Source organism: Lepidochelys kempii, chromosome 2 (assembly GCF_965140285.1).
Source record: "Lepidochelys kempii isolate rLepKem1 chromosome 2, rLepKem1.hap1, whole genome shotgun sequence".
In the NCBI taxonomy this organism is placed as follows: domain Eukaryota; kingdom Metazoa; phylum Chordata; order Testudines; family Cheloniidae; genus Lepidochelys; species Lepidochelys kempii.
The window spans coordinates 60,957,848-60,981,415 of NC_136381.1; the positions used below are offsets into that span (position 1 = coordinate 60,957,848).

Here is a 23,568-nt window from a genome sequence, read left to right on the forward strand (position 1 = left end):
TTCCTGCCCAAATTAGCATAATCAAAGTTCTGCACCAGTTTACGTCTCTAAGGACTCTGCTATCTGCAGAGACAGTCAGCTATTTTGTGTTGAGTTTCATACAACCCCTTCTGAGTTAACGGGGGCCCTTTATGTTCTTCTTATGGAGATTTTATTTTTGATCTTTCTTGATCTAAAAGAAAAGCAGTTGAGATTTAAGGGTGTATGCGCTCTGTGTATGGAAAAACAACACAAATTAAGCTGTTGTCCAGTATGAGAAAGCATCGCAGAATCTGGCCAATGGTGTTTTTGAAAGACACAGATGTTGGGAGCCAGCTGGTCCTTGAGGAAAAGTGAGCAAGGCAGATAAATTTTATACTATAGTAGGGTAGTGGCACATAATTTACAAATTTTCAGACTAAAAAGGTCCCGTCTTCAGATGTTTGCCGTTTATACAAAAACCTTACATCACATAAATTGAAGGCAACATAGCTCATCCTCTATAAACCAAGATTTTTGTACAAACTGCCAATACTTCAAAGAACATTTTGGCCCCAGAACTCATGTATTATACAACCCGGTCTCACAGAACATATCATAAGTACCTTACCTGATTAGCATTTAAGATAATTTTAATCTAGGCACCTTTGAAAGAAACACACTATGGTAAATTAATTACACGGGTAATTGGCAATGGAAACTCTTTCAATTTTGTCACGTTTTGCAATATTTTGTGTTTTTCTTGAAGCCCCAACTCCTAGAGTCATGGGATTACAGGAGAATTGCAACTTCCATTTAAAAAAATGTTTTTAAATTTTATCTTAAGGGAGCAATGAAGGAACCAAACAAGAAAACTCTGTACTTCCTTCACTTTGGAGATAACTACTTAGCTCAAATGTTCTAAGGCAGGAGACACCTATCTCTTCTGTAATACTTTCAAAACTGCTGGCAACCCACGATACCCGGAAAAATATCAATTTCCAGGCTCTATGCATCTAGAACACCCAGCAGAAAAGAAGCACATCATTCAAAAAGTTTTCTAATGAGCTGTTAAAATTTTAGATCCTCTTCCACCTCTTGAGATCACTTTGCATACATGAAGCTTCAGAGGATGTATAACATTATATGGCTTATGCTTCAGGAAAACAATCCAAAGTAATTTTGTGCAGCTTCTTTACATCCTCTGAAGATTCGTGTATGAGGCATGAGCACAAAAGGTGGACAATCTTAGAATCACTTATTCCAAACACTTTAAGTTTTTGCAAAAAATATCATTAATCCCTTAATATAAGCTCTCCTTACATCATTATACATTTGCCAGATAAATATAAATTTGATGGTTTCATACAATATGAAGTGTTCTAAGTTATATTCTGTCAACAGACTTGGCTTGGTTTTAGGTCCCAAGGAAATATACTAAAAAAGCCAAGATGGCCGTATGGCAGAGTGGTAACTTCATTTTACTAAAGGCAAAACTGACAAGAAAATTAAGGATCCGAAGTAGACATCTTTTAGATGGCCAGTTTGAAACACTGATCCAGCAGAGCCTCATTTTCCCCACATACAGCATAGGAGCCCTGATATTTGCCTTCTTCTTAAAGTCATGGTGAGGCCTAACTGAGCAATGGCTGTGAATCACCACTGCCCGAGTCCAGTTTTACACCAGGGTAAGATTACTGAAAACTGCAGAAGGAGAGAGTACGTTACAGCAAAAAATGCTACTCTGCCTCTTTTTTTGTGGCGACAGCAAAAGTAATGTTTATGTTTCTATAGCTTTTTACCGAGAGGCAGTGGCAATCCTGGCCTGTGTTTCACACAAAAGGTGAACTGCACTGGTACAAGCCACAATTTGCCCTGGCACAGTTACATCAATGTAGCTCTTTCAGCAACTAATAACCCACCTGTAGACATGACCTAAGTCCTTGCATGCTTAAAGGATGAGCTAAGGTCCTCCACAGCACCCCACCAATGTTTACAGCACCTTGAAGTGAACAGCAAGGTCTACTGTGTACAGGTACACAGCATTTCAAGGATTAGTCAAGAAAAGAAACAGAATAAAAAATCCTACCATGCATGCCTTTTTAAAAAAGTTACATTTACAGCTATCTGTCTGTCTATGGTATTTATATGGCTCCCCATTACCTAGCACCAGAGTGCCTCATAGTCTTTAAAGTACTATCCTCATGACACCCCTGTGAGGTAGGGAAGCACTGCTATTGCCTTTTTAGAGGTGGGGAGTTAAGTCACGGAGAAACTAAGTGATTTGCCCAAGGTCACCAGATAATTCCCTTCCTTTTCTCCTCCACTTCTCTCAGGCTATATGCTATGTGTAGAGGCAGAGTGGCATCCATTGGGGGTCACACAAGGATAGGGTTCTCAGGTGTCCGGTTTTCGACTGGAACTGGTTTTCAACTGTTAAAAGTCTGGTCGGCGGTGCAGCAGGGCTAAGGCAGGCTCCCTGCCTGCCGTGGCTCCACATGGCTCCCAGAAGCAGCAGCATGTCCCCTCTCCAGCTCCTAGGCGTTGGGGCAGCTAGGGGAACCATGGCCAATGGGAGCTGCGGGAGCGGTGTCTGCAGACGGGGCAGTGCACAGAGCCACCTGGCCGCTCCTCCACGTAGGAGCTGGAGGGGGGACATGCTGCTGCTTCTGGGAGCTGCTTGAGGTAAGCGCCACCCAGAGCATGCACCCCTCACCCCCTCCTGTGTCAAAGCTCCCTGCCCCCAGCCCTGATCCCCCTCCCACCCTCTGAACCCCTCAGCCTGGAGCACCCTCCTACACCCCAAACCCCTCATCCCCAGCCCCACCCCAGAGTCTGCACCTCCAGCCAGAGCCCTAACCCTCCTCCTGCATCCCAACTACCTGCCCCAGCCCAGAGCCCCCTCCCACACTCTGAACCCCTTATTTATGGCCCCACCCCAGAGCCCAAACTCCCAGCCAGACCCTCACCCCAAACCCCTGAGCCAGCCCGGTGAAAATGAGCAAATGAGTAAAGTTGAGAGAGTGAGCAACAGAGGAAGGGGGGTGGAGTGAGTAGGGGCAGGGTTTCGGAGAAGGGGCAGGGTAGGGGCATGGCCTCAGAGGAGGGGCGGGAAAGGGGTGAGGCAAGGGTGTTCAGTTTTGTGTAAGTAGAAAGTTGGCAGAACTACACAAGGATGGTCTGAATGCCACAAAAAGAGAGTAAGTTGGGCTAGCAGGCTGAACCCATCACCACATACATGTAAGCAATTCCTGTGACTAGCTTTATGCATAGAATCATAGAATATCAGGGTTGGAAGGAACCTCAGGAGGTCATCTAGTCCAACCCCCTGCTCAAAGCAGGACCAATTCCCAACTAAATCATCCCAGCCAGGGCTTCGTCAAGCCTGACCTTAAAAACTTCTAAGGAAGGAGATTCCACCACCTCCCTAGGTAACGCATTCCAGTGTTTCACCACCCTCTAGTGAAAAAGATTTTCCTAATATCCAACCTAAATCTCCCCCACTGCAACTTGAGACCATTACTCCTTGTTCTGTCATCTGCTACCACTGAGAACAGTAACAGTAACAGTAGAGCCATCCTCTTTGGAACCCCCTTTCAGGTAGTTGAAAGCAGCTATCAAATCCCCCCTCATTCTTCTCTTCCGCAGACTAAACATCCCCAGTTCCCTCAGCCTCTCCTCATAACTCATGTGTTCCAGTCCCCTAATCATTTTTGTTGCCCTCCGCTTGACTCTTTTTTCCACATCCTTCTTGTAGTGTGGGGCCCAAAACTGGACACAGTACTCCAGATAAGGCCTCACCAGTGTTGAATAGAGGGGAACGATCACGTCCCTCGATCTGCTGGCAATGCCCCTACTTATACATCCCAAAATGCCATTGGCCTTCTTGGCAACAAGGGCACACTGTTGACTCATATCCAGCTTCTCATCCACTGTAACCCCTACATCCTTTTCTGCAGAACTGCTGCCGAGCCATTCGGTCCCTAGTCTGTAGGGCTGCATTGGATTCTTCCATCCTAAGTGCAGGACTCTGCACTTGTCCTTGTTGAACCTCATCAGATTTCTTTTGGCCCAATCCTCCAATTTGTCTAGGTCCCTCTGTATCCTATCCCTACCCTCCAGCATTGCATTGGGACAACCTAATGCAGGAGAAGGGAGCGTTGGCTTTCAGGGGACTGCTTGCTGCTTTACACACAGCAGCAGACACATGTTCAAAGTAGAAGGCAGGGAATATCTGGGCCCTGATGTTTCCTACCCGCAGTGATCAACTCCTCTGTCCTGATTCCAGCTGCACTAATCTGGCACCCCCCCACACACACATAGCAGTTGGGAAATGCTAGGCAACTGGCATACACATTCACTTTGCAGAGAAGTCATCTCTGCTACATTAGTAAACATCACGCAATCACATCTTTGCCTCTTCAGCATTCCTCCCACATGCCAGCCAAACAAATAATTTTCATTCAAAATTATGGATGGTCTTTATAGCAAGATAAAAATAAGTTTTGCTCCCTTTATAAATAACTTCCATCACAAACAGAGAGTATACATGCTGTTACCAAGACAACACTGCTCACTCTCTCATCATTATTTGGGTCAGCATCAGCCTCTTGGGGGAAACCACCCAAAAAGGGTCAGAAAGAGTTGGGCCCCCTGGCCTACCGACATTTTAAGTTACTGCCCAGGCCATTTAACAGGGCACTACACTGACCATATTAAGTGGAGTACAGAAAACATTGACTTAGAAGGGGGGGGGGAGTTAAAGGCCAATATCTGCTCCACTTAACTGGAGTAGCTTAGCACCACTTGAACACAGAAACAGTAACTCCTTGTAATGACAGACAGGGACTTAGCTGTAAGAGGTAACCACAGTGGAGGTACAAATATTATCCCAAAGCCTTAGCTTTGCTGCAGCCACTTTGTCTCACACTGCAGGGACAAAGCTGCCCAAGTGCCAAGATAGATTGTCATGGAAGAATCACCTCATGGGGAAATCTCCAGTGGTATAGAGAGGCTGCTACTTTTCCCTGCAAGGAGCATAAACGGGCCTACCCAGGAGAAAAGGGATATGTCTACAGCAGCCACGCACCCTTGCAATCCCTGGTTCCCGTAACGGTTCCTTGGGGACATTGTCAATCAGCATAATTTAAAGCAGTCTAAAAGCTTTTCTAACTTATGCCAGGGGCTGAACTAGTGTATGGCTGACCCAGGAATTGGGAAACACAGGTAGAGAAGACAGTAATACTCTACCATTTTGTGAAATTTTTGAATCTTTACACAGTTGATAATACACAGCTGAGCAAAAATACTGCAATGAATTGTGTTAAATTAGATGATACGCACAATTTAAAGGCCCTATTTCATGACCTGCTGAGGCTAGAAAAATCTTTGGTGGACCAGTACCAATATTTTTAGGACCAGTAACCTTTTCCAAGCACTGGCCTTGGGCTAAAATTAAATTAAGATTTAAAACAGAGTACTCCTACAGAGTGGTTATATAGAGTACTTATTTTTAATACCTAATCTATTTCTGAAATTCTTTGTGCCAATAACTGAAAGATACAAAGTAATTCCATAGCAGACAATTTTTCTTAGGATTTTGTCTCGCAAAAGTGTTTAGTACAGGGAGAAAAGGAATAAAGCAACTGGTCATTTTATCACAGCTGAATCCTGTGTATTCCCTTAGAGACTTCCATAGTGTAAATATTTTTTCATATGCATCTTTCAATCTTGCACCTCCTGTCTTGCATAACCAGTTGTGTGTAGCAGTTTTGTAAGAACCCAATAATTTCTATGCTATCATTCTTCATTATCCAATTAGGAAAAAATACATTTAAGTAGGATTTTATTTCATTTAGAATATCTCCTTAGGCTTTTGGTTCATAGAATCATAGAATCATAGAATATCAAGGTTGGAAGGGACCCCAGAAGGTCATCTAGTCCAACCCCCTGCTCGAAGCAGGACCAATTCCCAGTTAAATCATCCCAGCCAGGGCTTTGTCAAGCCTGACCTTAAAAACCTCTAAGGAAGGAGATTCTACCACCTCCCTAGGTAACGCATTCCAGTGTTTCACCACCCTCTTAGTGAAAAAGTTTTTCCTAATATCCAATCTAAACCTCCCCCACTGCAACTTGAGACCATTACTCCTTGTTCTGTCATCTGCTACCACTGAGAACAGTAACAGTAACAGTAGAGCCATCCTCTTTGGAACCCCCTTTCAGGTAGTTGAAAGCAGCTATCAAATCCCCCCTCATTCTTCTCTTCTGCAGGCTAAACAATCCCAGCTCCCTCAGCCTCTCCTCATAACTCATGTGTTCCAGTCCCCTAATCATTTTTGTTGCCCTTCGCTGGACTCTCTCCAATTTATCCACATCCTTCTTGAAGTGCGGGGCCCAAAACTGGACACAGTACTCCAGATGAGGCCTCACCAATGTCGAATAGAGGGGAACGATCACGTCCCTCGATCTGCTCGCTATGCCCCTACTTATACTTCCCAAAATGCCATTGGCCTTCTTGGCAACAAGGGCACACTGCTGACTCATATCCAGCTTCTCGTCCACTGTCACCCCTAGGTCCTTTTCCGCAGAAGGAAACGTGCTGTCCCTCAGACCATATCTAAAGAACTGTACTGGTATTGCTGTGTAAATATGTTTTGCAGGGGGCTCTGATCAGAGTTGGCACTAGACAGAAAAAACAACAGAAAGATTTTTCCTCCAGGAAATGTGGAAATGACATAAATGAAGTTAATGTCCTGTCTCTCCAGCAGAAAAGCTTCACATGTGTGCAGTACTACTTCACTGAATCTGCCTGGTCTGTTCAAAGAAGAGCAACCAGTGATCAGCAGAACTGTACTCCCACATTGGGGGGCGAAAAAATATCGGCCTTTACAGACTTTTGCTATACGGAGCACATCCCACACAGTCCAAAAGCAGTTCTCTATTCTGTTCCTAGAGAAGGGGAAAAAAGAAAAAGCTGTTTAGAGCTGGCATCAGCTAACAGAGCTGTTCATTTTGCTCAGTAGCAGAGCACTCTCCAGGGAAGCCCAAGGCCTGGCTTCTGCTCCTCATCCACTAGTCTCTTCTAGTCAGTTCATTTAATGTATTGCTGTTTGCTTAGAAGGGTATGCAAATGCCTTCAGTTGTGTTTATATAAGTTCAGTTCAGCCCATGAAATCGTAGCTTGAAAATTCCCCTCGCCCGTTCCCCACTGGTAAATGGACAACTTGTCCTGGTAAGTGTGAGGTCCTACACCATCAATTTCTGCAAAATATACGTTTTCTTGTTTGGTTGGTTGTTTGAAAAAAAGACGTTACTAGCCCTTATGCTTACAGAGATAACCTTGCAATATAAACCAAAGGCTTGCCAACTTCCTGAATCTGCAGACAGTTCCAGCATCTCTTTTGTTCATAGACTTTTCAGATATGTCACGAACACCACCCTGTTCAGTTTCACTAATCTGAACCTCTTGATCAGCCCTGAAACAGACTAGAGTCATATCAATTTCTGTCTATTGTTGCTTAGGAAATCTGAGATCAACACTGGAACTATTCATAGGGGTGTCAAGGTTCCTCCCCCACTCTGAACGCTAGGGTACAGATGTGGGGACCTGCATGAAAACCTCCTAAGCTTATCTTTACCAGCTTAGGTCAAAACTTCCCCAAGGTACAAAATATTCCACCCTTTGTCCTTGGATTGGCCGCTACCACCACCAAACAAATACTGGTTACTAGGGAAGAGCTGTTTGGAAACGTCTTTCCCCCCAAATACTTCCCAAAACCTTGCACCCCACTTCCTGGACCAGGTTTGGTAAAAAGCCTAACCAATTTGCCTAGGTGACTACAGACCCAGACCCTGGGATCTTAAGAACAATGAACAATCCTCCCAACACTTGCACCCCCCCCCCTTTCCTGGGAAATGTTGGATAAAAAGCCTCACCAATTTGCATAGGTGACCACAGACCCAAACCCTTGGATCTGAGAACAATGAAAAAGCATTCAGTTTTCTTACAAGAAAACTTTTAATAGAAATAGGAGTAAATAGAAGTAAAGAAATCCCCTCTGTAAAATCAGGATGGTAGATACCTTACAGGGTAATTAGATTCAAAACATAGAGAATCCCTCTAGACAAAACCTTAAGTTACAAAAAAGACACACAGACAGAAATAGTTATTCTATTCAGCACAATTCTTTTCTCAGCCATTTAAAGAAATCATAATCTAACACATACCTAGCTAGATTACTTACTAAAAGTTCTAAGACTCCATTCCTGGTCTATTCTTGACAAAAGCAGCATATAGACAGACAGAGACCCTTTGTTTCTCTCCCTCCTCCCAGCTTTTGAAAGTATCTTGTCTCCTCATTGGTCATTTTGGTCAGGTGCCAGCGAGGTTACCTTTAGCTTCTTAACCCTTTACAGGTGAGAGGAGTTTTCCTCTGGCCAGGAGGGATTTTAAAGGGGTTTACCCTTCCCTTTATATTTATGACAAGGGGAGAGGAGCTCCCTGGCCCCAAAAAAGGCAGGGGATTCAGAGCAGCCAGGAGGGCAAAGAAGTAAAAAACCAGATGTTTCTCTCTTCCAACAGCCAGACTAGGGAAAGGATTTTCATATTATCAGACATCCACTCTCCAGAGGTCAATATGAAAGATGGAGCTCTCTAGTAGAGTCCAGAGATCACACTCAGATAATGATCCCTGAACACCTCCCTCTTCTCAGCAACTAGGGGTATGTGCTGGGACTCTCACCATGGCATTGACTATGAAGCTTATTGATAGATCCACCAAAGATCTCCTGCATCAACCTATGGCTGATAGATTTAGTTGTCTGGCTCGTATGTGTGGTAGATTTTTGAATCCCTACATTAAGTGCATTGTGTTATAGCAAGGGTGATTGCATAGAAAGTATTTAATAGAACATTTTGATTTGTTGTTAGTGCAAACTATAAACAAAGGATCTGGAGCCAAAAATCAACCTCAGGACTGCTTTTTTCGATGGGTAGATATTAGGTACACTGCAGAGTCTGATACCTGTGCTCTTTTGCAGAAGGACAATGCTAGAATGCTTCTTGAGAATTACTGAGCCTTTTGACTTGGCTATAAAAGCTGGTATTAAAATACTGTTTTCAGGAATTCATTGTCACTTTGCATCTTACATTCACAAAAATGAAACTGTATTGCTAGGTTGGATTGTCCATCATTTCATAAAAATCTGACAGTATGAAGTACGCTAAAGTGCTTTCTTTGCACTCTCTAGGAGAAGGCCTGGCCACAGCAATTTTCCAACAATATATCAAGCAATTAATCTATCACAATCAGCCATGTCACCATTGACATTTTCCCTTCTCTGGCAGGTCTCTAATCAAGTCGGGCATGACATAGCCACTGAGCCAGATCCAAAAGACAGTTTAGACTACACGTGTTAGTCCGTTAAAGAAAAGGAAAACCACACCTAAATAATATCAGTTCATTCTGAGTTGTAACAACTGCTGAATCCAGGTTTAACTATTTTACATTTGAAATGGTTGTTCCATACATTCTGCCTCTCCCCAGTACTTCCAGAAACTAGCGATAAGTGTTTCTTGTTTACTTTACATTCAGCCAGTGGAGATTTTAGTCACAGTCTCTGCACATAATCTTTAAGCATTTCAGTCCTACAGTATCTGTCCCATGTACCCAGTAGATCCATCTGTCCACTACTCTTTTCAATAGCTATTTGCTATTTAGAAAGAAGTAAGTGATAGCAAAGAGAATTAGTGCAATACAATAAGTGAAATTGGGAAACATATTTCCCTTAATACAATACAGCCTTCATAGTACTCTGAGCTTCATAGCCCTTTGTAAAATATGCTTCTCTCCTATCTGTCTGGAAAGTGAAGCTTCCAGTAATTTTCCCAAACCCCTGCCACCTCTTCTTCCCTACTTTTAGCACTGTCAAGCAGGAGAACCCCTGTATACAGTCACCCCTTCGCAATTTCAGCACACAGCACTGAGTCAGTGGTGTCAACAGAAGCAGAGTGAAACTGACCCAGGTTCTTCTTTTTTTTAAATAATACTGGGACTAGTGGAACTATGGGCCAAACCTTCGAGTCAGACAAAACCATTTGAAGTCACTGGGGGCTTTCTCTGAACAAGGATATCAGGACTTGGGTCCGCAGTGCAAGGAATGCTCAGCAGGGATGTTGCCAAAATGAAAGGGTGGAAAGAGAAACAAGGAGATAGAGACAAACTGAAAGGAACAGATGGTGAAGGGAGAGAAGAGACAAAAGGAGGAAAAGTCATTCACAAAGGAAGAGGGGGCTGGTAAGAGATGGTGTAAAGAGCAGCTGGAGAAAGCCATTTGCACTGCACACCACCACCACTTATTGGTCCTATGGAACCCAGAAACTATCAACTGGCACGTTTTCTGTTAAATAACTATTTACACAGATACAGCTAAAGCACTCCTGTAGCAGGGACAAGCCTGCCCAGTATTCTAGTGACAGTACATCACATTTGGAAACCTAAATTGGTCCCTGACAATTGAACTGGGCAGAAGTTGAGAGCATGCTCTGAAGGCAGCACTCATCCCCACTTCACTCTCTGGTGACCCATCTGAGACCAACTGAATGCAGTATTCTGGAGGCTCCAGAGACTACAGTTAAGGCATCTGGGTTCACATCTCCTTTGGACCACAATGCCCCTCAGCAAAGGCCACTCTGATGCATAATCTTCCTGGATAATAAGGAAGCAGACATGATCCTGGAACGCCTCAGGAAAAAACAAGGTGAGGGGAGAAATACAGAAGTAAGTGAGGGGGGAAGAGAGGATCAAGAGAAAAAAAAAACATAAGAACAGCCATACTGAGTCAGACCAGTGGTCCATCTAACCCACTATCCTGTCTTACAACAGTGGCCAATGCCAGGTGCTTCAAAGGGAATGAATGGAACAGGACAGTTTTCAAGTGATCCATCCCCTGTCGTCCAGTCCCAGCATCGGGCAGTCAAAGGTCCTCTCGTGAATCAGTAACTGGTTAGAAGACAGGAAACAAAGAGTAGGAACAAATGATAAATTTTCAGAATGGAGATGGGTAAATAGTGGTGACCCCCAGAGATCTGTACTAGGACCAGTGCTGTTCAACATATTCATAAATGATCTAGAAAAAGGGGAAAGCAGTGAAGTGCCAAAGTTTGCAGATGATACAAAATTACTCAAAATAGTTAAGTCCAAAGCACATTTCAAAGAGTTATAAAGGGATCTCACAAAACTGGGTGACCGGACAACAAAATGGCAGATGAAATTCAGTGTTGATAAGTGAGAAGTAATCCACACTGGAAAAAATAACCCCATGAGAGGGCCTTCCCTCTTATCCCATGACTGCTTACTTTGCTTAGGAGCCTTTGGTGAGGGACCTTGTGAAAGGCTTTATGAAAGTCCAAGTACACTATCCACTGTATCATCCCTGTCCATATGTTTGCTGACCCCATCAAAGAATTCTAATAGATTGGTGAGGCATGATTTCCCGTTGCAAATGCCATGTTGACTCTTCCCCCACAAAACTGTGTTCATCTATGTTGTCATAAATATAAAGGGAAGGGTAAACCCCTTTGAAATCCCTCCTGGCCAGGGGAAAGCTCCTCTCACCTGTAAAGGGTTAAGAAGCTAAAGGTAACCTCGCTGGCACCTGACCAAAATGACCAATGAGGAGACAAGATACTTTCAAAAGCTGGGAGGAGGGAGAGAAACAAAGGGTCTCTGTCTGTCTGTATGCTGGTTTCTGCCAGGGATAGACCAGGAATGGAGCCTTAGAACTTTTAGTAAGTAATCTAGCTAGGTATGTGTTAGATTATGATTTCTTTAAATGGCTGAGAAAAGAATTGTGCTGAATAGAATAACTATTTCTGTCTATGTATCTTTTTGTAACTTAAGGTTTTGCCTAGAGGGGTTCTCTATGTTTTGAATCTAATTACCCTGTAAGATATCTACCATCCTGATTTTACAGGGGGGATTTCTTTATTTCTATTTACTTCTATTTTTTATTAAAAGTCTTCTTGTAAAACACTGAATGCTTTTTCATTGTTCTCAGATCCAAGGGTTTGGGTCTGTGGTCACCTATGCAAATTGGTGAGGCTTTTTATCCAACATTTCCCAGGAAAGGGGGGGTGCAAGTGTTGGGAGGATTGTTCATTGTTCTTAAGATCCAAGGGTCTGGGTCTGTAGTCACCTAGGCAAATTGGTGAGGCTTTTTACCAAACCTTGTCCAGGAAGTGGGGTGCAAGGTTTTGGGAAGTATTTTGGGGGGAAGGATGCGTCCAAACAGCTCTTCCCCAGTAACCAGTATTAGTTTGGTGGTGGTAGTGGCCAGTCCAAGGATAACGGGGGTAATATTTTGTACCTTGGGGAAGTTTTGACCTACGCTGGTAAAGATAAGCTTAGGAGGTTTTTCATGCAGGTCCCCACATCTGTACCCTAGAGTTCAGAGTGGGGGAGGAACCGTGACATATGTGTCTGATAATTCTGTTCTTTCCTATAGTTTCAACCAATTTGCCTGGTTCTGAAGTTAGGCTTAACAGCCTGTAATTGCCAAGATCGCCTCTACAGCCTTTTTAAAAAATTGGTGTCACATTAGCTATCCTCCAGTCATGTGGTACGGAAGCTGATTTAAGTGATAGGTTACATATCACAGTTAGTACTGCAATTTCATACTTGAGTTCCTTCAGAACTCTTGGGTGAATACCATCTGGTCCTGGTGACTTATTACGGTTTAATTTATCAATTTGTTCCAAAACCTCCTCTATTGACACCTCAATCTGGGACAGTTCCTCAGATTTATCACCTAAAACGAATGGCTCAGGTTTGGGAATCTCCTTCACATCCTCTGCAGTGAAGACCATAAAAAGAATTAATTTAGCTTCTCCAAAATGGCTTTGTCTTCCTTGAGTGCTCCTTTAGCACCTCAATCATCCTGTGGCCCCACTGATTGTTCGGCTGGCTACCTGCTTCTGATGAACTTCAAAAATCTTTTGTTGTTAGTTTTTGTGTCTTTTGCTAGTTGCTCTTCAAATTCTTTTTTGGACAGCCTAATTATACTTTTACGCTTTACTTGCCACCAGATTTTATGCTCCTTTCTATTTTCCTCAGTAGGATTTGACTTCCAATTTTTAAAAGATGGCTTTTCCCCTCTAACAGCCTCTTTTACTCTGAGCCTGCACCCCTGACCTCCTCCCACGCCCAACCCCCTGCCCTGATACCCCTCCTGCCCTCCAAACCCCTTGGTCCCAGTCCGGAGTACCCTCCTGCACCCCCAACCCCTCATCTCCAGCTCCACCCCATAGCCCACATCCCCAGCTGGAGCCCTCACTCCCCCACCCTCACCATCCCAACCCCTTACCCCAGCCCAGAGCCCCCTCCCACACCCCGAACTCCTCATTTCTTGCCCCACCCCAGAGCCCGCACCCACAGCTGGGGCCCACACCCCCTCCTGCACCACAACTCCCAATTTTGTGAGCATTCATGGCCCACCATATGATTTCCATACCAAGACGTGTCCCTTGGGCCAAAAAGTTTGCCCACCCCAGGTTAGTGGATCATGAAGGGATTAGGGCTCAAAGTCTCATTAAGAAGCTCTAAGCCTTACTCAGCAGGCTGCTAGGCTTATCACACTCTTCCCCCCAAAGAGACCACACAATATACTACAGCAAAGGCATATAGGATTCAAAGAATAGGCCCATTCTCCTCACCCATCTCATTCCGTCTCAGTCTCCTCACCCAGTAAGTCCTAGTCTCACTTGTGTAGACTCTCCCTCCCTGCCTCCTTGCACCAACTCCCATTCCGAGTTTCTCTTGCCCCTTTCCTGTATGTAAGGGAGCAGTATGACTGCTCGGAGCTCCGGTACGAAACTGCAGAAAAACCTGAGTGTCTCTGGATTAAGTTTAGAAGTGTGAGCAACAAGAGTGATGTAGTGGTGGGAGTCTGCTATAGACCACCGGACCAGGGGGATGAGGTGGATGAGGCTTTCTTCCAGCAACTCGCAGAAGCTACTAGATCGCACGCCCTGGTTCTCATGGGTGACTTTAATTTTCCTGATATCTGCTGGGAGAGCAATACAGCGGTGCATAGACAATTCAGGAAGTTTTTGGAAAGCATAGGGGACAATTTCCTGGTGCAAGTGCTAGAGGAGCCAACTAGGGGGGGAGCTTTTCTTGACCTGCTGCTCACAAACCAGGAAGAATTAGTGGGGGAAGCAAAAGTGGATGGAAATCTGGGAGGCAGTGACCATGAGTTGGTTGAGTTCAGGATCCTGACACAGGGAAGAAAGGTAAGCAGCAGGATTCGGACCCCGGACTTCAGGAAAGCAGACTTCGACTCCCTCAGGGAACGGATGTGTAGGATCCCCTGGGGGACTAACATGAGGAGGAAAGGAGTCCAGGAGAGCTGGCTATATTTCAAGGAATCCCTGTTGAGGTTACAGGGACAAACCATCCCGATGAGTCGAAAGAATAGTAAATATGGCAGGCGACCAGCTTGGCTTAACGGTGAAATCCTAGCGGATCTAAAACATAAAAAAGAAGCTTACAAGAAGTGGAAGGTTGGACATATAACCAGGGAAGAGTATAAAAATATTGCTCGGGCATGTAGGAATGAAATCAGGAGGGCCAAATCGCACCTGGAGCTGCAGCTACCAAGAGATGTCAAGAGTAACAAGAAGGGTTTCTTCAGGTATATTGGTAACAAGAAGAAAGCCAAGGAAAGTGTGGGCCCCTTACTGAATGAGGGAGGCAACCTAGTGACAGAGAATGTGGAAAAAGCTAATGTACTCAATGCTTTTTTTGCCTCTGTCTTCACTAACAAGGTCAGCTCCCAGACTGCTGCGCTGGGCATCACAACATGGGGAGTAGATGGCCAGCCCTCTGTGGAGAAAGAGGTGATTAGGGACTATTTAGAAAAGCTGGGCATGCACAAGTCCATGGGGCAGGATGAATTGCATCTGAGAGTGCTAAAGGAATTGGCGGCTGTGATTGCAGAGCCATTGGCCATTATCTTTGAAAACGCGTGGCGAACGGGGGAAATCCCAGATGACTGGAAAAAGGCTAATGTAGTGCCAATCTTTAAAAAAGGGAAGAAGGAGGATCCTGGGAACTACAGGCCAGTCAGCCTCACCTCAGTCCCTGGAAAAATCGTGGAGCAGGTCCTCAAAGAATCAATCCTGAAGCACTTACATGAGAGGAAAGTGATCAGGAACAGTCAGCATGGATTCACCAAGGGAAGGTCATGCCTAACTAATCTAATCGCCTTCTATGATGAGATTACTGGTTCTGTGGATGAAGGGAAAGCAGTGGATGTATTGTTTCTTGACTTCAGCAAAGCTTTTGACACGGTCTCCCACAGTATTCTTGTCAGCAAGTTAAGGAAGTATGGGCTGGATGAATGCACTATAAGGTGGGTAGAAAGTTGGCTAGATTGTCGGGCTCAACGGGTAGTGATCAATGGCTCCATGTCTAGTTGGCAGCCGGTGTCAAATGGAGTGCCCCAGGGGTCGGTCCTGGGGCCGGTTTTGTTCAATATCTTCATAAATGATCTGGAGGATGGTGTGGATTGCACCCTCAGCAAATTTGCGGATGATACTAAACTAGGAGGAGTGGTAGATACGCTGGAGGGCAGGGATAGGATACAGAGGGACCTAGACAAATTGGAGGATTGGGCCAAAAGAAATCTGATGAGGTTCAATAAGGATAAGTGCAGGGTCCTGCACTTAGGACGGAAGAACCCAATGCACAGCTACAGACTAGGGACCGAAAGGCTAGGCAGCAGTTCTGCGGAAAAGGACCTGGGGTAACAGTGGACGAGAAGCTGGATATGAGTCAGCAGTGTGCCCTTGTTGCCAAGAAGGCCAATGGCATTTTGGGATGTATAAGTAGGGGCATAGCGAGCAGATCGAGGGTCGTGATCGTTCCTCTCTATTCGACATTGGTGAGGCCTCATCTGGAGTACTGTGTCCAGTTTTGGGCCCCACACTACAAGAAGGATGTGGATAAATTGGAGAGAGTCCAGCGAAGGGCAACAAAAATGATTAGGGGTCTGGAACACATGACTTATGAGGAGAGGCTGAGGGAACTGGGATTGTTTAGTCTGCAGAAGAGAGGAATGAGGGGAGATTTGACAGCTGCTTTCAACTACCTGAGAGGTGGTTCCAGAGAGGATGGTTCTAGACTATTCTCAGGGGTAGAAGAGGACAGGACACAGAGTAATGGTCTCAAGTTGCAGTGGGGGAGATTTAGATTGGATATTAGGAAAAACTTTTTCACTATGAGGGTGGTGAAACACTGGAATGCGTTACCTAGGGAGGTGGTAGAATCTCCTTCCTTAGAAGTTTTTAAGGTCAGGCTTGACAAAGCCCTGGCTGGGATGATTTAATTGGGGATTGGTCCTGCTTTGAGCAGGGGGTTGGACTAGATGGCCTCCTGAGGTCCCTTCCAACCCTGATATTCTATGATTCTATGATTTCCCCCTGCCACTCCTTTTCCCCAAGAATTTACCCCTGTAGGACCATCTCTTGTCCCCTCTTCATCTTAATCAGGCTGCTTCCTCCATGTGCCTGGGCTGAACAGGACTGCAGTAGTCCAGGACTACAACTGCAAGAAAAGTCATACTCTGTGCTCAGTCCCAACCTGGAGCATGCTCAGTGCAGGTGGAATCTTCAGGGAATTAAGCTGCTAAAATCTAAAAAGTCTGTACTGAGCATGTGTGAACTACAATCTTTGAACTGGGCCACATTTGAGCAGATTTTTATGGGGCTGGCACAAGGCTGAACACAAAGGCCAAATGTCCAGTTCCTGCTGCGCAGAATGGGGGTTCTAGAGCTTTGCAAAGAAAAGGCAGCCAGAATTTTTTTAACACTGGCAGAACAGCGTGTTATTCCCTATCCTCATTCTCAGAAATGCCTGTACCATTCTGGCTAAAGTTTTCCAGAAACATTCAGCCTGAAGCAGACCCATATCATGGAAAATTTCAGCCCATATGGTTTAAGTTTGGCAAAGATATAAGCAACTGAAAACAGGGTCTTATAATGGGAAGCATTGGGAAACCTTAATAACAGCTGCCATCCTCACCTATAATCAGCTTACTTCTTGGACTTGGGAAATGTACAGTTAAGGGGGGTCAGGTTTGAAAGCAGATTTCTGATTCACCTGTTATGTTAATAGTATTTAGAAAGAGACAAAATGAATATGGACCATAAATGATAGATTTATTTCTGGGTTCTGTTGTTGAAACAAGTTCTTAAAGCTTCAATTCAATGTTCTCTTACCAACAGTGATAAAGTAATACGGCTTGTTCCGGACAGCGAGAGAGAAGCACAAGCACTGAATGCCATATTTAACCAGCTTACGGTGAGTTTGCGCTTTGCAGTTTCAATACCAGCGCTCTTCTTGAGGGTTGCCTTTAATGGGCTAATTCACGTGCCTTTCACCCGGGATGACTGTTTCAAATCCTGGGTTACATTCAACTGAAAATACGTGTGGAGAGGAAGCACAAGAAAGAGTGGAGGCCTCAGCCAAGAATCCCCACTTCAGCCAAGCTCAAAGTCTTTACAACTATTAAAAATAAAATATTCCCCCACCTTAAAAAAGAGAGGAAAATAAAAGCAGGGAAATCAAAGTTTCCACCTGTTTGTATCTAGTGCCATTGCATTGGCTTATCACAAGAGCACTGTCCAGAATGCTGCCTCTCCGGCAGAGCTTAACAAGGGGTAGGAACTGCTCTGCCAGCAGCAGTGACCATGGTCACAGAGAAGGATGAAGGTATGCACAGAACCTTCCTCCTACCCATACTCACAGCCCTCTGTGACATGAGATAACGGGGGAAGAGGACCACCATGCACATGCACTGAACTCTGGCATTACAGGTACCTGGAGATGGATTCTTGTGAATAGTCTCAGACTGTACGCTTTTCAGGGCACGGAAAAGTGTGTTTATCTTTCTACAGTAGCTACCACTAGCATGGTGGGGCTTTGGTTCTAATTAGCAATTTTGGGTGTCACTGTAATACAAATAAATAATAACTTTAATAGCCAGTGGCAATAAATAAATAAGTAAAGTAAACACCAACCTCCACAACTCCCTTGGACTTCCGAGGTTTCTGGTTGCATTTTTATTTTGTTCCCCTCTGTATTTTTTTCTCTCTTCTACTACAGCAATCCCCACAAAGCACCTCTCCCAACTCTCTCATTACATTGCTCCCTTAGGCTCACAGAAAGTGATTCCTTCTCCATCAAAGTGGGAGCAGTTGAAACTTGAATGACCACATGCTGTAACTCTTACAACAGCATAATACAATTTTGGCAAGGTGCGCTGGAATCTGACGGGTTAATTAGAAAGAGATTGATTAGGATGATGTAATAAGCTAAAAAGATTGAAAGGAAGGTTTTTTTTAATAAATGAAAATGTACCTGCATACAGTAATATTCACCCACAGGATCAAATCCTGGTCCCTGTACCTAGCTTGTGGAAACAAGCTAAGCTTGGTTGCTTCCGAAGCCTCAGGGCTGCAGTTCCCTCTGCAGCTATTTCACTTCCCATCTATATGAGGGGCAAACTAGGGATGTCAGTGGGTTTACACACTCCTGTATATACTTGTCACTAATCCAGTTTTGCCTTTTTCCAAACCCCTCCAAGGGCCAATTTTTATAAGTGCACAAATCCAGAAGTCAGTTGGAGCTGCAGGTAGTCAGCCCCTCTGAAAATCAAGCCATGGGAGTTCTGCAATCCTTCTTGGTCTTCCCACCCCAACTTATCATTCAGAGAGAGACAGAGAGACATAGAGAGAGCGTGCACGAGTTCTCAGAGCAGAAACAAATCCTGCCCTAGAAAGAAAGAACTTTCATTCTTGAGCACTGCATCTAAACATGACCATATTGTTAATAGCACACTGAGAAACTGAAAATAGAAACCAATGTATGAACAAACGTTCATGTACAATAAAAGAAAAAACAAAACACTGACATATTTCTGTCTCTGCAAATCCATCAACACAGTGACAGACGCAGAAAAGAAAACCTGTAGGCTATAGCAGTAATGTACAAATTACTTTAATTATGTATTCTTTTATATTGGCCTTCAGGGAGTCTCAGATTACTACATTTTAAACACAAGAAGTGTTTTAAGAGGCATTTACTTTGAATATTTTTTGGTTTGGGTTGTAAATTTATATCACCTGAGTATCATGTTACTCATACCGTCTGTGTCTCAAGGGGGGGGGAGTGGAACCAGTGTAATAAAACTCAGAATCATTTCAAGACTTAACACATTTTTAATTAAATAAATGTTGAAGGCTAAACTTCAGGCAAGTAGTATGGGAAAAGCAGAATGACAGACTCCCAGGTAGGAGGCACTGTGTCCAACTTGGAAATGGAGAAAAAGAAATGAACTTTAAAGCAATACTAGACCTTCAGGGATGAGGGTCCAGGACCAACTGGAATTGAGATGAGGACTGCAGGTTTGAGGTCTATTTTGAAAAACTTTGTACAGGACCTAATAAACTGGACTGCAGAAGGAGAGTGGTTTGAATGTTTGAACTTCTTAAGGGGTCCTCAGTGAAGGAGTACACTATGGTGGAGTACATAATTGAACCCTGACTTGTCAGCTGGGACTTAAACCAATGCACCATCCTTCCCCGAAGTGCTACAGAACCCATCCTGGGGCTCACAGTGAGGGGGGCACACTGAGCCAGGAGAGGCATACCTAAAGCACACTGTGCTCCAGTGAACCCTAGCCACCAGGCTGCTCTAGCTAATGTCAGGGGCCAAATCAACCCCTACCTACCTTGGGTCCTGGTCGAGGGAAGGTGGCTTAAAGCCACATTTGTACCATTCCTGGCTGGTGGCCCTGGGGATTTAGGCTTCTGAATTTGGGCCCTGTATGTTCTTCGTTCATCCTGACCAACTCCCTCTAAGCCTTTGGGACAGGTACTTGTTATCACTTGGCTCTGACCTACTTGTACAGCCTGCAGAATTAAAGGAAGACTCATCTCCAGCCAGCTCAAACAGCTCAAGCACTCTTTTGTTGAGACAAAGTGGACTGACTTCCATTGGTGAAAGACAAGCTTTCAAGCTACACAGAGCTCTTCTTCAGGTCTGGGAAACGTACTCAGAGTGTCACAGGTAAATACAAGGTGAAACAGATTGTTTAGCACAGTGGTTTTCAACCTGTGTTCTGCAGACTAGGTCTAAGAGGTCCACAAAAGGTTGTTGTTACCAGAGAATAGTGGTGTTCAACCTCTGGTCAATGGACCTCAGGGGAGTCCGTAGACTATGTCTAAGATTTCCAAAGAGGTCCTCAACTCCATTTGAAATTTTTTAGGAGTCCACAAATGAAAAAAGGTTGAAAACCACTGGTTTAGCATATATAGTTAACACACATTCTAAGGGACCATTCAAGTTTAAGTGGCCCATTAATTCCCAGACCTGAAGGAGAGCACTGAGTAACCCAAAAGCTTGTCTGTGTCACCAAAAGAAGTTGGTCCAGTACAAGAGATTACTTCACCCGCTTTGTCTCCTTAATGTCCAGGGACCAAAATGGCTACAACACTACCATCTCGTAGACATTCAGCACATAGAGGACAGAGCAGGGTCTCTGGTTATCCTACTATAAAGCACTGTCCTTCTATCTCAAGAAGACATTCCAAAGGTGCTTGTGATTTCTGTCGGTGACCTGAGCATGAAACAAATGCAAATTTACCCCTTCTTATGGGTATGTCTACACACCAATTAAACACACATTACTGGCCTATGCTGACTTGGGCTCGGGCTGCAGGGCTGTAAAACTGCAAGGTAGATGTTTAGGTTCAGGCTGAAGCCTGGGCCCTGGGACCCAATCCCCTTATGGGGTCCCAGAGCTCTGGCTGTAGCCTGAACATCTACATTGCCATTTTATACCCTGCAGCCCAAATCAACTGACGTGAGTGAGCTGTAGGTGTCGAACTGCAGCGTAGACCAACCCTGTATGACCCACTGACCTGGACAAAGGCAAGAACAAGGAAAAACAAACATTTTTCTTGAAGTGGAAAAGTTTGTTGGGGGGGGGGCGGGAGATTTGGAGAGTGGTCTCTGCTTGTTTGTTTAAATGACTGTTCTTAACACTGACATTTCCTAAACAAGAATCATAATGTAAAGCTGGGCATATCCCTTCTACTCTCTCTGGGTTGCTGAATTAGAAGAACACTATTTTCCAGCACTCTTAGGCATACTCGGTGAGGTTATGTTTTATGCTTAGTTTCAGGAACACAGATAAATAAAAGTTTACCTGTACAGGAAAGTTGAAGGAAACGGCAGGGCTGCCATACAAGCTGGTAGGCTACTACACTTGATAAAAAAAAAACAACAACTGGGGGAGAGAAAGAGACTGACACTGACACAGCCTATACTTTCCTGGGATAACATGATTTTGGCAATTAACTGATCTTGAACTATTCATGGTAAATAGGCCCAATGGCCGGTGATGGGATGTTAGACGGGGTGGGATCTGAGTTACTACAGAAAATTCTTTCCTGGGTATCTGGCTTGTGAATCTTGCCCATTTGCTCAGGGGTTCAGCTGATCGCCATATTTGGGGTCGGGAAGGAATTTTCCTCCAGGGCAGATTGGAAGAGGCCCTGGAGGTTTTTCGCCTTCCTCTGTAGCTTGGGGCACAGGTCCCTTGCTGGAGGATTCTCTGCTCCTTGAAGTCTTTAAACCACGATTTGAGGACTTCAACAGCTCAGACATAGGTGAGGTTTTTCGCAGGAGTGGTTGCGTGAGATTCTGTGGCCTGTGTTGTGCAGGAGGTCGGACTAGATGATCTAATGGTCCCTTCTGACCTTAATATCTATGAATCTATGAATCTAAGCCTGCTTGTCACTTGCAGAGCTATCAAAGCCAGCTAGTTGCAATTCAGAGCAGGTTTTGAAAGGGGATTCTGGATCTAGGATTAATAGGATAGTTTGGTGGCAAGAGTAGCCCAACAAGAAGTAAATCCTTTCTTAAATGTCTGCTTACAGATGCCTGGACTAAGAATTCCAAGCAGGGTATCTTGGAGTTTGCTGTGTTTTTTTATTTTCTTTAGTGTATCTTTAAAATGTCTCGGTTTCAAACAGAGAATCTGAACCTAATTGGGGCAGGGAATGCCTTTTTGATCAGTGTACAGGGCCTACCACAATCGGACCAATACCTGAATAAGGCCTGTAGTCCCTATCACAATTCAAATGTCACTGTCTTTACTGAGTGAATAATACATACTGATTAATTAATTCCACACATTTTAACTTTCTGACCATGAATTGCCCTTGGGTAAATTACAACTGCCTCAGATTTATTATTAATTTTAGTTTGGCCTGTGGCTTCTTTGTCAGCAGTTCATTGTGAGTATTCAGTATTAGAATCTGAGTTGGATAGCTTTGACTGGACACACAGACTACAGAGTGTTGACTGGATGAGCATAACTGTTAATCAGGTTTCTAGTGAGAATGCTCACTCTTACAATTCAAAACTTGCTTGCTTGCTACAGATTCTCCAATACTTGTTTAAAATTCCCTGTTTTTGCCAATATTCCCACCAGTAAACTTATTCAGAAAGGGAGCACAAGGGAGGCCTAAATAAACTGCCCTCAACTCACCAATACCTCAGAACTGCAGTAGGACATAGTTAAAAGTGGTGCACTAGGGAGATGGCTTCACCTCCCTCATCCTTGGCCATGCAGCCCCACTAGAGCAGCAGGGGACCCACTTTAACTTCTGCCACTGGTATAAGCTCCTTGGACAATATGCCAGTGAAGGGTTAAGTAGTGGGGAGGGGGGTTCTGCTCCACCACATTCCTGCCTTGTGCACACCTACTGCCTAGAACACACCTGACCTGTTTGTTCCCTCCCTCCCCTATGTCAGAGATGCAACGAGAGATGGCTGGTGGAGTTACCTCCTTTAGCTTTCCATCCCAGCTGAGTTCCCCTGTACCAGGGGAACTTTCCACTGGATATTTCCAGCACTTTTAAATCCACTCTGCACCACTAAATGACTTTAGTACTTTAGGGAATCCAGCACATTGAAAGCAAATCTTTAACAATTCAAATGAAAACTCACATTTTTTTTTTTGCAGTATGTATCTAGCTTATTGACAGCCATTCTTGCCATCCTTCCAGTATTTCTCTGCATGACATACCTCAGTTGATTGTCCACTGCCATCTGCTCTCCATTGCTCAGGATAAATTGAGAGTCCTGTTGTTGATTTATAAACTCCTTCATGGTTTTAATCCAGTTGACTGATTGGAACAAATGCCACATTCCAAAGTATTTTCCAGATAATTGAAAGTTTACTTTGATTCTCAGACCTACTTTCATCAGCTATTTATCTGCTTTGGGACCCTTTTGGTCAATATCACTAATGAAGAACTACTTCATTTGAACCTTTCAGACCAGTTGCTGCTCTCCTCTAAACCAGTGACTTTCTAGCCATTTCTTTGTCAGATATTCTGGGTTGCATCTGTAAACTGAGCACTGCAGCTGCTGTTCCATGGTAATTCTGGTGTAACAGATGGAGTTACACCACCCAGATTCTCCAACATCTTTTACAAAAATATACAAGCGCACACAGGCCCTCCCTGGGGTAATAGAA

The 23,568-nt window shown here is 44.3% G+C and overlaps 1 protein-coding gene across 1 annotated transcript in view; it reads left to right on the plus strand.

The window, feature by feature from the left end:
- CPA6 (carboxypeptidase A6) overlaps positions 1–23,568 on the plus strand; it is a 116,059-nt gene that overhangs the window by 40,157 nt on the left and 52,334 nt on the right. The window contains exon 2 of the mRNA XM_073329611.2: positions 17,243–17,318. Within this exon, the coding sequence (XP_073185712.1) occupies positions 17,243–17,318 (76 nt within the window). The remainder of the gene's footprint in view (positions 1–17,242; positions 17,319–23,568) is intronic.